The sequence below is a fragment of the Mustelus asterias genome, chromosome 11 (assembly GCF_964213995.1).
Source record: "Mustelus asterias chromosome 11, sMusAst1.hap1.1, whole genome shotgun sequence".
NCBI lineage: Eukaryota > Metazoa > Chordata > Chondrichthyes > Carcharhiniformes > Triakidae > Mustelus > Mustelus asterias.
Genome location: NC_135811.1, coordinates 104022582 through 104035079, shown reverse-complemented (window position 1 = coordinate 104035079; position 12498 = coordinate 104022582). Strand labels below are relative to the sequence as shown.

Genomic DNA, 12498 nt, shown 5'->3' with positions numbered 1-12498 from the left:
CAGTGGCACAGCGGTTAGCACTGCTGCCTCACAGTGCCAGGGACCCAGGTTCGATCCCTGGATCTCAAACAAAATCTACATCTTGACCTTTAGGGGCGGCACGGTGGCACAGTGGATACCAGTTCCCCGCCAGGGAACTGAGTTTGATCTGCTGTGTGGAGTCTGCACATTCTCCCCACGTCTGTGTGGGTTTCCCCCGGGTGCCCCCCGGGTGCTCCAGTTTCCTCCCGCAATCTAAAGATGTGTGGGTTAGGTTGATTGGCTGTGCTAAATTGCCCCTTAGTGTCTGGGGGATTACATTAAATACGTGCGGAGCTGGGGCCTGGGTGGGATTGTTGTCAGTGCAGGATCAATGGGCTGAATGGCCTCCTCGTGCACTGTAGTGATTCTATGGTTCTAATGTGACAATAATAAATCAAATCAAATCAAAATTTGGGCATGTGTTTGTTAAATGCGTCCTTGACATTTGTTATGACTGTTGATACCTACTTGCAGTAAGTGGAGGGGAAATGTGCCTTTAAAATGAAGAGTTGTCCTTGAGAGAAACTAAGTATCCATTAAAAACAATAAATAATTTCTGCTTGCATTTTGACCTGCCTGGATATTGAATTAATATTCCCAGTGCTCTACTCAGTGGGGCTGGCTGCAAAGTTTCAATCTGGATGCCAGGTTACCAAATCTAGTTGCAGGCATCATCACGTGACCTCCCACTCCATTTGCCCCATCCCACATCCTGCCATGGGCCACCAACGCATTAATCACCAAGACTCTCCACCTCCCCATGGCCAATTGGAAAGCAAATAAATTCCTTGCTGAACAATTAGCTCATTTCTGACTCTCTTACTCCCACCCCCCCCCCCCCTTCCCTTCCCCCCCCTCTTCCCCTAACCTCGGAAACCCTTACAACGAATAAATGAAACTGTTCAAAGAAAAGTTGTGGGCGGCGAGCATAATTTTGGTTAATAACCCCAGTAGTTTTTCTCCACTGAGTCTCGATGTAGTGTTCTGGAGATTAATCTTAAATTGTTGGACGTTTGCGGATAAATCCTGCAGGGTTGGCATCCTTAGGTTGCCAAGTAGGGTGGTGGAGGCAGACACGCTGGCGTCGTTTAAGACTTACCTGGATAGTCACACGAGCAGTCTGGGAATGGAGGGATACAAACAAATGGTCTAGTTGGACCAAGGAGCGGCACAGGCTTGGAGGGCCGAAGGGCCTGTTTCCTGTGCTGTACTGTTCTTTGTTCTTCTTACTGGGGACATGAAACATGGCATTCGAACCTGGCTGTGTTTCAATGTGTAATAAAAGCAGCAGCTCAATTTGTATACAAAGAGGTCCCACAAGTGGCAATGAGATAATTAAGCAGCTTCCTATTTTATCCACGTTGGTGGAGGGAGGAATGTTGGCCAGGATACAATCTGAAGAAGAAACAATCTGACATTTAACTTGTGTCTTCCACTGCCTTTGATCCTAAAGTGCTTCAGGACATTCCAAAAAGTAACTTCTGCTAAGCACCGCCACTCCCTGCCTCCACCCTCTTTTTTGAATTAACGCTGTGGGATCTTCCATAGAATCGTAGAATCCCGACAGTGCAGAAGGAGGCCATTTGGCCCATCGAATCTGCACCGACCACAATCCCACCCAGACCGTATCCCCATAACCTCACTTATTTACCCTACCTGGTCTCCCTGACACTAAGGGGCAATTTAGCATGACCAATCAACCTAACCCTCACATCTTTGGACTGTGGGAGGAAACCGGAGCACCCGGAGGAAACCCATGCAGACACGGGGAGAACGTGCAAACTCCACACAGACAGTGACCCGAGGCCGGAATTGAACCCGGGGTCCATGGCGCTGTGAGGCAACAGTGCTAACCACTGTGCCGCCCACATCGACTTGCAATGGGCACTCTGAGTTTTCCGTGCTGGGCACATCGAGGCCTTTTTCGCCACATTACGAATTCCGCGACTGTTTTCTATTCACCATACTGTCCCGTTTTCCCTTTTGAATAGACTTTTTCTTGATATTTAATAAAAACCAAAACCCCACTTTGAGAACATGCCAGTATTTACAAGGAGATTTCATTTGAATTGGAGGAAAGTAGATACCTGAAAGATGGAAAGGGGGAAACACATATGTTGAAGGGACAGAGTTAATGGAGCATTTTCAATATTTTCCATTTAAAAACGTTGTATCTCTTTTAAGAATCCCTGATTTTAATCGCTTCACAAGGGAGGCCCATAAGGGTTACATGGATATCTTGTCACTGGACTGGTAATCCAGAGACCCAGGGAAATGCTCTGGGGACTCGGGTTCGAATCCAACCACGGCAGATGGTGAAATTTGAATTCAACAAGAACCTGGAATTAAAAATCTACTAATGACCATGAAACCATTGTCGGAAAAACCCATCTGGTTCACTAATGTTCTTTAGGGAAGGAAGCCTGCTGTCCTTACCTGGTCTGGCCTACAGTTGGCTCCAGACCCACAACGAGGTCTCTTAACTGCCTCTGAAATGTTTAGTTCAAGGGTAATTAGGGATGGGAAAAAGAACCCCACATCCCCTGAATGGCTTAAAAAAAAGAACACTGGTGGCCATGCCTTTGGCAGCCTGGGTCAAAGGCTCTGTGATCCACTCTGTAAACTTTGCCACCTTTTCCTTCCCCTTTTATGATGCACCTGAAAATCCGCAGCTTTGATCAAGCTTTTGGTTATCTGACGCAGCTGTGTTGAAGATTGTTTGATAACACTCCTGCGAAATGCTTTGGGCCATATTACTACCTTACAGGTACTATATAAATGCAAGTGTCCATGTTGCGTTTGTTGGTTAAAATCGAGCATTTTGAGCCTCGCATTTGATCATTGATTGTTTAAAAAAAGGGAAAGAGAGAGATTTTTCTACTCAGACTATCAGCAAAGGTTACCTCTGCAGTCAGTCTCCTGCCTCCAAGACTCTTTCAGATAAGTCCTTGAGGGAGGAAGGGACAGAATGATGTTTTGCTGGGGTGGGGTGAATAGGGTAGGTGGCACAGTGGTTAGCACTGCTGCCTCACAGCTCCAGGGACCCAGGTTCGATTCCGGCCTCGGGTGTCTCTCTGAGGAGTTTGTACCTTCTCCCCGTGTCTGTGTGGGTTTCCTCCGGGTGCTCCGGTTTCCTCCCACAGTCCAAAGATGTGTGGGTTAGGTGGATTGGCATGGCAACTTACCCCTTAATGTCACAAGATGTGTAGGTTGGATGGATGTGGGATTATGGGGATACGCCCTGGGTAAGATGCTCTGTCGGAGAGTCAGTGCAGACTCGATGGGCAGAATGGCCTCTTCTGCACTGCAGGGATTCTATGATGTGGAGCATTAACACTGACATGGACCAGATGGGCTGAATGGCCTACTCTGGGCTGTTAATTCTGTGTAACCACCTCGGTTTTTGAAAAGATTGGCTAATTTTCTCTTTCCCTCTTTCCTGTTTTATCCTCTTAGGTGCAATACAAAGAAGATTTTGAGAAGAACAAAGGGAAAGGATTTAGCGCTGTGGCCAACACTCCAGAACTTGAGCGGATCAAGAAGAATCAGGAACTGGTCAGCAATGTAAGTATCTGACTTGGAGCCTTGGTAGTCTGGCAGGTTATATTTAAAAGAGATCTATCTCTCCCTGGACAATAGAACCACTAAAACATACGGCCCAGAAGGAGGCCATTCATCCCAGCCAGTCCATACTGGCGTTTATGCACCACCCAAACCTCCACCCATCCTTCCTCATGTAACTCACTCAGCATAACCCTCTATTCTGTGGTGACACGGTTGTTTCTTCAGAAGGAACTCTTCAAAATGCAGCTAATGAAAATACAACAAAACTTACCCCAACTTATAAATCAAAGAAAGGGTTTAATAAAGAAACATCATTACTCCAAACTTGGGGCCTCGCCCTGGGCCACTCCAAGTTTACCCACAATTCTGCATAGTTCCTTATTTATAGTGGATCAGCTGGTCAGCTGACTATTACATCACTCTGTAATTGCTTCCATGGTTTACTGGGTCAGCTGACCCTTACATCGTGTTCCCATTGGTCACATTGCATCCAATACAAAGTTGTCACTGGTCACGTTTAAACAACAGTGGCACAGCAGTTAGCACTGCTGACTCACAGCGTCAGGGACCCGGGTTCGATTCCCGGCTTGTGTCACTGTCTGTGCGAAGTCTGCACGTTCTCCCCGTGTCTGCGTGAGTTTGCTCCGGGTGCTCCGGTTTCCTCCCACAGTCCGAAAGACGTGCTGGTTAGGTGCATTGGCCACGCTAAATTCTCCCTCGGTGTACCTGAACAGGTGCCAGAGTGTGATGACTAGGCGATTTTCACAGTAACTTCATTGCAGTGGTAATGTAATTCTACTTGTGACACTAATAAATAATCTTTATAAAAACTTTCACATCCTCCTACAAGTTTGTCCAGCCTCTCCTTAAATATTTTTATGCCATTCACAGTTCCACATTCTCACCACTTCTAGGTACAGAAGTTTCTTCTGACTTATCTATTTGGCTTCTGGATGACTTTGTTGATGACTGCTAATTATACTCTTTCCTAAAAGTAGAAACACTTGCTTTGTGCCCATTCTCTCCAAACCTTCCTTAATTTTATAAGGCTTCTATTAAGGCCACCCCTAGCTTGCCCCTTTAAAGAGAAGAGACACCCACCCAGTCTGTTCATCCCAGCACGATAGGCAACAAAATTGCAGTTCTTTTTTGCCTTTTAATAAAGTTAAAGTTTATTTTTTAGTCACAAGTAAGGCTTACACTAACACTGCAATGAAGTTACTGTGGAATTCCCCTAGTCGCCACACTGTGGCGTTGTTCGGGTCAATGCACCTAACCAGCACGTCTTTCAGACTGTGGGAGGAAACCGGAGGAAACCCACGCAGACACGGGGAGAACATGCAAACTCCACACAGACAGTGCCTGCATCAATAACCTTTTCAGAAATCAGCGATGTGAAGATAAAACACGGTCTCAACTTCTAAGGCAGAGAGTAAGAGCGAGGCACGGTTGGGAACTGTCTGGTCATGTACCATTGGTACTTGGAATTACACGCAAAGCATCCTGCTGATTGATGTTTGGAGCCTTGTTCTCTGCAATTTCAACAGTGGAATTTCCCTCCTTGCTTTCCGCTGGCCTGATGGCAGCTGTTCAAGATGCTGTCATTTTTAGAGGATGCTGCTTGAAGTTCTTAGTACCGTAGCTGAGGGCTAATGTTGCAAAGAGAGCTTAGGAATGCAGAGTCCAATTTTTGTCTTAGGTTTGCTTTACCTTTTTTCAGAGTCATGCATTATTGGAGGAGGCCTGTATTACTGTCCTGGCCCTTTGAAAAAACTGTTCAATTTGTTGCACTCCCTGCTCTTTACAAAGCTCTGCAAATTTATAAATCCAATTTTACCATTGAAGGTTATTTTTTATCTGCTTCCAACATCCTTTCGTGATGTGGGGATGCCGGCGTTGGACTGGGGTGGGCACAGTAAAAAATCTCACAACGCCAGGTTTAAAAAGTCCAACAGGTTTATTTGGAATCATGAGCTTTTGGAGCGATGCTCCTTCCTTAGGTGAGTCACTTGATGAAGGAGCAGAGCTCCGGAAGCTCGTGATTCCAAATAAACCTGTTGGACTTTAACCAGGTGTTGAGAGACTTCTTACAATGACCACCCTTTCAAGCAGCATGCCCCAGGTCATAACTTTGGGGAGGCACAGTGATGCCTCACAGCTCCAGGGATCTGGGTTCGATTCCCGGCTTGGGTCAGTGTCTGTGTGGAGTTTGCACATTCTCCTCGTGTCTGCGTGGGTTTCCTCCGAGTACTCCAGTTTCCTCCCACAGTCCAAAGATGTGCGGGTTAGGTTGATTGGCCATGCTAAATTACTCATAGTGTCCCGGAATGTGTAGGTTAGAGGGATGAGCGGGGTAAATCTGTGGGGTTATGGGGATAGGGCCGGGGTGGGATTGTTGTTGGTGCAGACTCGATGGGCCGAATGGCCTCCTTCTGCACTGTAGGGATTGTATGATCTATGATTTTCTATGAACTTGATGCGTGTGTGCACGTGTGTGTGTGTGGAGTGGAAAATCTTCATCTTCTCTCCGTGAGATGCTTTTGGTTACAGAAAGCTTTAGCGTAGGATGCACAAAAATGCTGCCTTCATGCGTGCAATCTGAAATAGGAGAAGAATTCTTTGAAAGCCCACTTTGCAACTCTCTGGTAGGCCGGTGACTGCACTGATGGCCTTTTGCTTGTCCGATGCTTGTTAACACTTCAGCAGCTGAATGGAGGTGCGGGGGAAACGGCAAATCCAAAGGCTGTCTGATTTACTGAGACAACTAGGTGAAGGCCCGAGTGCCCCCACCAGAGACAGCGCCAAGGTTGGAATGAGACAGCGAGGCCAATCCAGAAGCCCGTGATTAGATTAGGAGCTTGAGTTTTGAAAGGCTGTGGCCAGGAGGGAGGGACTGAGGCATGTGAGGAATTCAATAGTTTTGCAATCTCGGGATAGGACGATTGCAAGGACGGTGCGCGTGTATCAGTCTGTTTTGGAACTTGGGGAGAATTCGGAGGAGGAACCGCCATTAATTAAAATGGAAAGAAATGAGAATAGGGAGGCTGGGGTGGGGGTGGGGAGGATAAATGGAAACACTCCACCCAGTCTCAATAAATTTGCACAATGCAGTTGGCAGAAAATCCAATATTCTCTTGTGGATAGGGGGGAGTAGTCATAATTGATGTTTGGATTAATCATTTATCTGGGTTTACTGCTTGGGGCTTGGCTAAGCACTAGGACTACACTGTCTCACCGTTAAAGATAAATCCCTGCCTGTACTGCTGCCACCAGTCATTTCAACAAATCATAGAACATAGAACAGTACAGCACAGAACAGGCCCTTCAGCCCACGATGTTGTGCCGAGCTTTATCTGAAACCAAGATCAAGCTATCCCACTCCCTATCATCCTGGTGTGCTCCATGTGCCTATCCAATATCCGCTTAAATGTTCCTAAAGTGTCTGACTCCACTATCACTGCAGGCAGTCCATTCCACACCCCAACCACTCTCTGCGTAAAGAACCTACCTCTGATATCCTTCCTATATCTCCCACCATGAACCCTATAGTTATATTCACTAATAATATTCACTAATAATTTCCATTGCCTGAAAATTGTTAAAGGCGGGTGCATCGCTGCAGCTCCCCAATAATTCTCTAAGTGCAAAGCATTCCAAAACAAGGGCATTGTGGTTTATGCCTCTGATTCTACACCCTCGCAGAGGTTCATTTCGTCACCATAAGGAGGTGTGGAGACAGTCACACCAAATAAACGTCAGTACCTCCCTACTGTCAAGGATGGATAAGCATGAGAGCTCATCTTTTCGGAACATAGGAACAGGAGTAGGTCATTCGGCCCATCTGACCTACACTACTGTTCAAACAGATCATGGCTGACTACCTACCTCGATGCCATTTCCCCCCCCACTATTGCCATATCTGGTGGAATTTGAATTCAATAAAAATATTTGGAATTGAGAATCTACTCCTGACCATGAAACTATTGTCGACTGTCGGAAAAACCCAGCTGGTTCACTAATGTCCTTTAGGGAAGGAAATCTGCCATCCTTACCTGGTCTGGCCTGCATGTGACTCCAGACCCACAGAAATGTGGTTGACTCTCAACTGCCCTCGGGCAACTAGGGATGGGCAATAAATGCTGGCCAGCCAGTGACACCCATGTCCCACAAATGAATTTTAAAAAATCCCTCTATCATTATTATCCAGTAACTTATCAATTTCTGTCTTGAACATGTTCAATGATTGAGCTTCCACAGTCCTCTAGGGTAGAGAATTCCAAAGATTTACCACCCTCTGAGTGAAGAAATTCCTCCTCATCTCAGTTATCTGGCCTGTCTGTTATTCTGAGACAATGTCCCCTAGTTCTCAACTCACCAGCCAGGGGAAACATCCTATCTCCATCTAAGCTGTCACGCCCTGTAAGAATTTCATAAGCTTCAATGAGATCACCGGCCATTCTTTAAAACTCTAGAGACTACAGGTCCAGTTTCCTTAATCTCTCCTCGTAAGACAATCCTGCCATCGTAGAGATTAGTCCGGTAAATCTCTGTTACATTGGTGAGTGATACAAGACACTAGTTAGACCTCAGCTGGAGTATTGTTGTGTACAGTTCTGGGTGTCACACTACAGGAAGGATGTGAACACATTGGAGCGAGTGTGGAAGAGGTTTACGAGAATGGTTCCGGGGATGAGAAACTTCCTTTATGAGGATAGATTGGAAAGGTTGGGACTGTTCCCCTTGGAGAGAAGACAACTCGGAGGAGGTTTGATAGAGATGTTCAAAATCATGAAGGGGCTGGACAGAGTAGACAGCAGAAACTGTTCCCGCTCGTAAAAGGATCAAGAACGAGAGGGACACAGATTTAAAGTGATTTGCAAAAGAAGCAATGTGATGTGAGAAAAACCTTTCTCACATAGCGAGTGGTTCGAGTCTATGATGCACTACCTGGAAGTGCGGTGGAGGCAGGTTCAATTGAAGCATTCAAGAGGACATTAGATGATTATCAGAACAGAAACAATGTGCAAGGGTATGGGGAAAAGGCAGGGGAATGGCACTAAGCCATGATGCTCATTGAGCAAGTCAGTGCAGACACAATGGGTCAAATGGCTGCCTCCTGTGCCGTAATAATTCTTTGCACTCCCTCTATTGGAAGTACATCCTGCTTTAGATAAGGAGTCATGATGTGGAGATGCCGGCGTTGGACTGGGGTAAACATAATAAGAGTTTATTGTCCAATTCTGAACAAGAGTTTATTGTCCAAGAGTCCAACAGGTTTATTTGGTAGCAAATGCCATTAGCTTTCAGAGCGCTGCTCAGCGCTCCGAAAGCTAATGGCATTTGCTACCAAATAGAATCATAGAACCCTACAGCACAGAAAGAGGCCATTCGGCCCATCGAGTCTGCCCCGACCACAATCCCACCCAGGCCCTACCCCCATATCCCTACATATTTACCCACTAATCCCTCTAATCTACGCATCTCAGGACACAAGGGCAATTTTAGCATGGCCAATCAACCTAACCCGCACATCTTTGGAGTGTGGGAGGAAACCGGAGCACCCGGAGGAAACCCACGCAGACACGAGGAGAACGCGCAAACTCCACATAGACAGTGACCCAAGCGGGAATCGAACCCAGGTCCCTGGAGCTGTGAAGCAGCAGTGCTAACCACTGTGCCACCGTGCCGCCCCTGCCGCCCAAATAAACCTGTTGGACTTTAACCTGGTGTTGTTAAAACTCTTACTTAGATAAGGAGACCAAAGCTACATGATGCGCCAGGTGCAGTCTCGCCGAGGCTCTATCCTTTGTGTCTCAATCCTGCAGCCCTCGAAGGATTTAAATGAGCATGATCGCTGTGTTCACTGAAATGAAGGAAACAGGAATTCCATGACGTAATTGCTTTCTTAAAAAGGTCATGGTAGCTGAGTGCCTGACACCGGGTGCACTGAAACACTCTCACGCCCTTGCATGCTTCCTTAATGATTTCCTCATTTACAGAAAATGTCAGTGGTGAGAAAGCATTTTGGTTTTGAATTAAAGAAACCCATGGGGTTTCAGTGTAGCCAAGAACTGACCATTCCTCAAAGTTATTGTTTTATATAAATCCCCCTCTCCTCATCCAGCCATTCTTGTCTTTGTAAGAAAAAAAAGAATTCTTGGATTGAGGATGCCTCTGGCTATCCTTCACCGTCCTTGCAAAGTTGCCTGTGAGGGCGCCCTCTTTGAATTGCTGCTGTCAGTGTGGTGAAGGTGCGTCTTCACTGGTGTGTGGTTTTCCAGGACTGCGTTCACCGCGCAGTATTCCAGCACAACCGGACGTTGTTCAGCTGTGAAGGTTGGCAAGTGCGCAGGTTATCGAGATTGAGGCTTGCATTTTATATAGCAGGGGTGTGATGCGATTTGCATTAGAGAAGGCTGGAGAATAGAAATGAGCGGAGGATTAGGAAGGGTGACAAGGTTTGGCTGAAAGCAGGGGTTGTGAATAAAGGAAATGATAAACTTGAACCTTTCATCAGCTCAAAATATCCCGAGGTGTTTTATGGGCAATGAAATGTAGTCACTGTAGTATAAGGGGCTGGCACATACAGAGTTAATTTGATTTTGATTTATTATTGTCACATGTATCAGTATATAGTGACAGGTGTTGTTTCTTGCGCGCTATACAGACAAAGCATACCGTTCATAGAGAAGGAAATGAGAGAGAGTGCAGGGTTAATGTGGGACAGCGTACAGTACCGCCTACATAGTCTTGTAAGAAGGCACATGACCCTGATCCAGGGTCAGTATGATGTTGTGTCGGAATGTGGAAAGACCTAGATGTGGAGATAGCTCCATGCCTGTACCCTTGATGGTATATATGCATGTAGTTACAAGTAGTTAATAAAGACATGCTGTCAACTTACTGAAGACTACAAATACTTCTTTAAGCGATGCTGTTCTATAACTAACGCCCACACAACAGTCACTGAAACACAGGATTTCAAAATTAGTGGTGGAAGTTGTGAATGGTTTAGGGGGAGTGCATTCCAGACAGTAGGGCTGAAGTGACTGATGGCTTCATTCCCATGGACAGTGGGGACTAATGTACAAAAGCCCAGAGTTAGAGGACTTAGCGCGGAAGGAGAGGTAGGTCATGAAGAAATTTGAAATTAGAACAAAGGTTTTACATTTAATGCATCAGAGTTTGCAGGATAGTGAGGGTGATTGGTGAGCAAGACTTGTTATGAATTTAAATAATAGATTGCTGAACTTTGGACAGGTTGGAGCTTGGGGAGACTCGCAAGGAGGCCTTGGTAAGCCTGCATGTTTGGGCCTAAAGCTGTCTTCATTGGCATCCAGACACTTTCCCATGAGAGATCTAACAATAATTGGGAAGAAGGATTTCTTCTCCCCTGCTCCCCCTCTCCACTTTGACACAGTTGGTGACATTCCCAGCTCAGAGTCAAAGGCTGTGGGTTTGAACCTCACTGCAGGGATTTGTGCACAGAATCTAGGCTGGGACTCCCAGTGTCAATACTGAGGGAGTGCTGCACTGTCTGAAGTGCTATCCTTTGGATGAGATGTTAAACCAAGGCCCTATCAACCATTTCCACTGGTTCCACTGTACTATTTCCAAGAACTCATGAATGCTCCCCAATATCCTGGCCAACATTCATCCCTCAACTAAAATTACTAAAACATGTGTTGATCACATATTTTGTTGCTATTTGTGTGTACAAATTGGCTGCTGTCACAATGGTGCCTACACTTCCAAAAATACTTGATTAAATTGTCAGCGGTTAATGTGGGACGGGTTGGGGTTGAGAAAGGCACTATATAAATACAAATCTGTCTGTCGTTTAGCCGAGACAAACAACCTCTCAGGGCCATGCATCCAATTGAGCTAAACTAATTTCACTGTTGAGGGGTCAGAATTGAGTTATCCATGATCTGTTACACCAGTTACCTCCAGTGCCTTTCCTAAGTTACTGCAAGAGAATCCCACATATCTCAACTTGGATTTGATTAGTGAGGGAGTTTGTAACAAGTACAACATTCAGTGACAGCCCATCCCAGAACACTGAAAGCACAAAACTGACCAAGCAAACTGCAACCACGCAAGATTGGGCGGCACGGTGGCACAGTGGCTAGCAGTGCTGGCTCACAGTGCCAGCTCACAGCGCCAGGGACCCTGATTCAATTCCAGCCTTGGGTCACTCTCTGTGTGGAGTTTGCACATTCTCCCTGTGTCTGCGTGGGTTTCCTCCGGGTGCTCTGGTTTCCTCCCACGGCCCAAAGATATGTAGGTTAGGTGGATTGGCCATGCTAAATTGCCCCTTAGTATCAGGGAGACTAGCTAGAGTAAATGCATGGGGTTATGGGGATAGGGCCTGGGTGGGATTGTGGTTGGCGCAGACTTGATGGGCCGAATGGCCCCCTTCTGCACTGTAGGAATTATATGATTGGCTGTTTTCAGCCTGAGGAAGGGAGGTGATATGTTTTAATTCAGCCTGATGTGTAATTATTGTTGAAGCCTCGAGAGAAATCTCGATAGGAAAGCGACGTGTGGCAGTGGTGAAGAGCTGTCTGCTCTGCACTCCCTGCCGTGCTGTCTGCTGGACCAGTCTGTTAGATCTCCGAATCTGTCTTTCTGCGGAACTGGCAAATGTAATGATTGCTGGAGATCTTGGCAATTGCAAGCTGTGAAAGATTAATGATGGATCTGGTACAAGTGAACAGGCCAACTTAACACAACATGGCCCAGGCATTTAATTATTAGTTGGGGATTTACCTCTTGGGTTGCAGTCCCATCTGGCTTGGATTCTTAAATGTGATTTATCAATATTGTATTTTAGGATATTCATGGGGGAGTTTCTGTCGTCTAGTTTCTACTGAAGGCTGGAGGAGTTGAGGATGCTCCAGGCTCCTGGCA

General features: G+C 46.2%; 1 protein-coding gene across 1 annotated transcript in view; it reads left to right on the top strand.

Annotated features, from left to right (window-relative positions):
* Positions 1–12498, top strand: part of lasp1 (LIM and SH3 protein 1) — a 177881-nt gene that overhangs the window by 133549 nt on the left and 31834 nt on the right. Inside the window, exon 4 of the mRNA XM_078224150.1 lies at positions 3478–3585. Coding sequence (XP_078080276.1) covers positions 3478–3585 — 108 coding nt within the window. The remainder of the gene's footprint in view (positions 1–3477; positions 3586–12498) is intronic.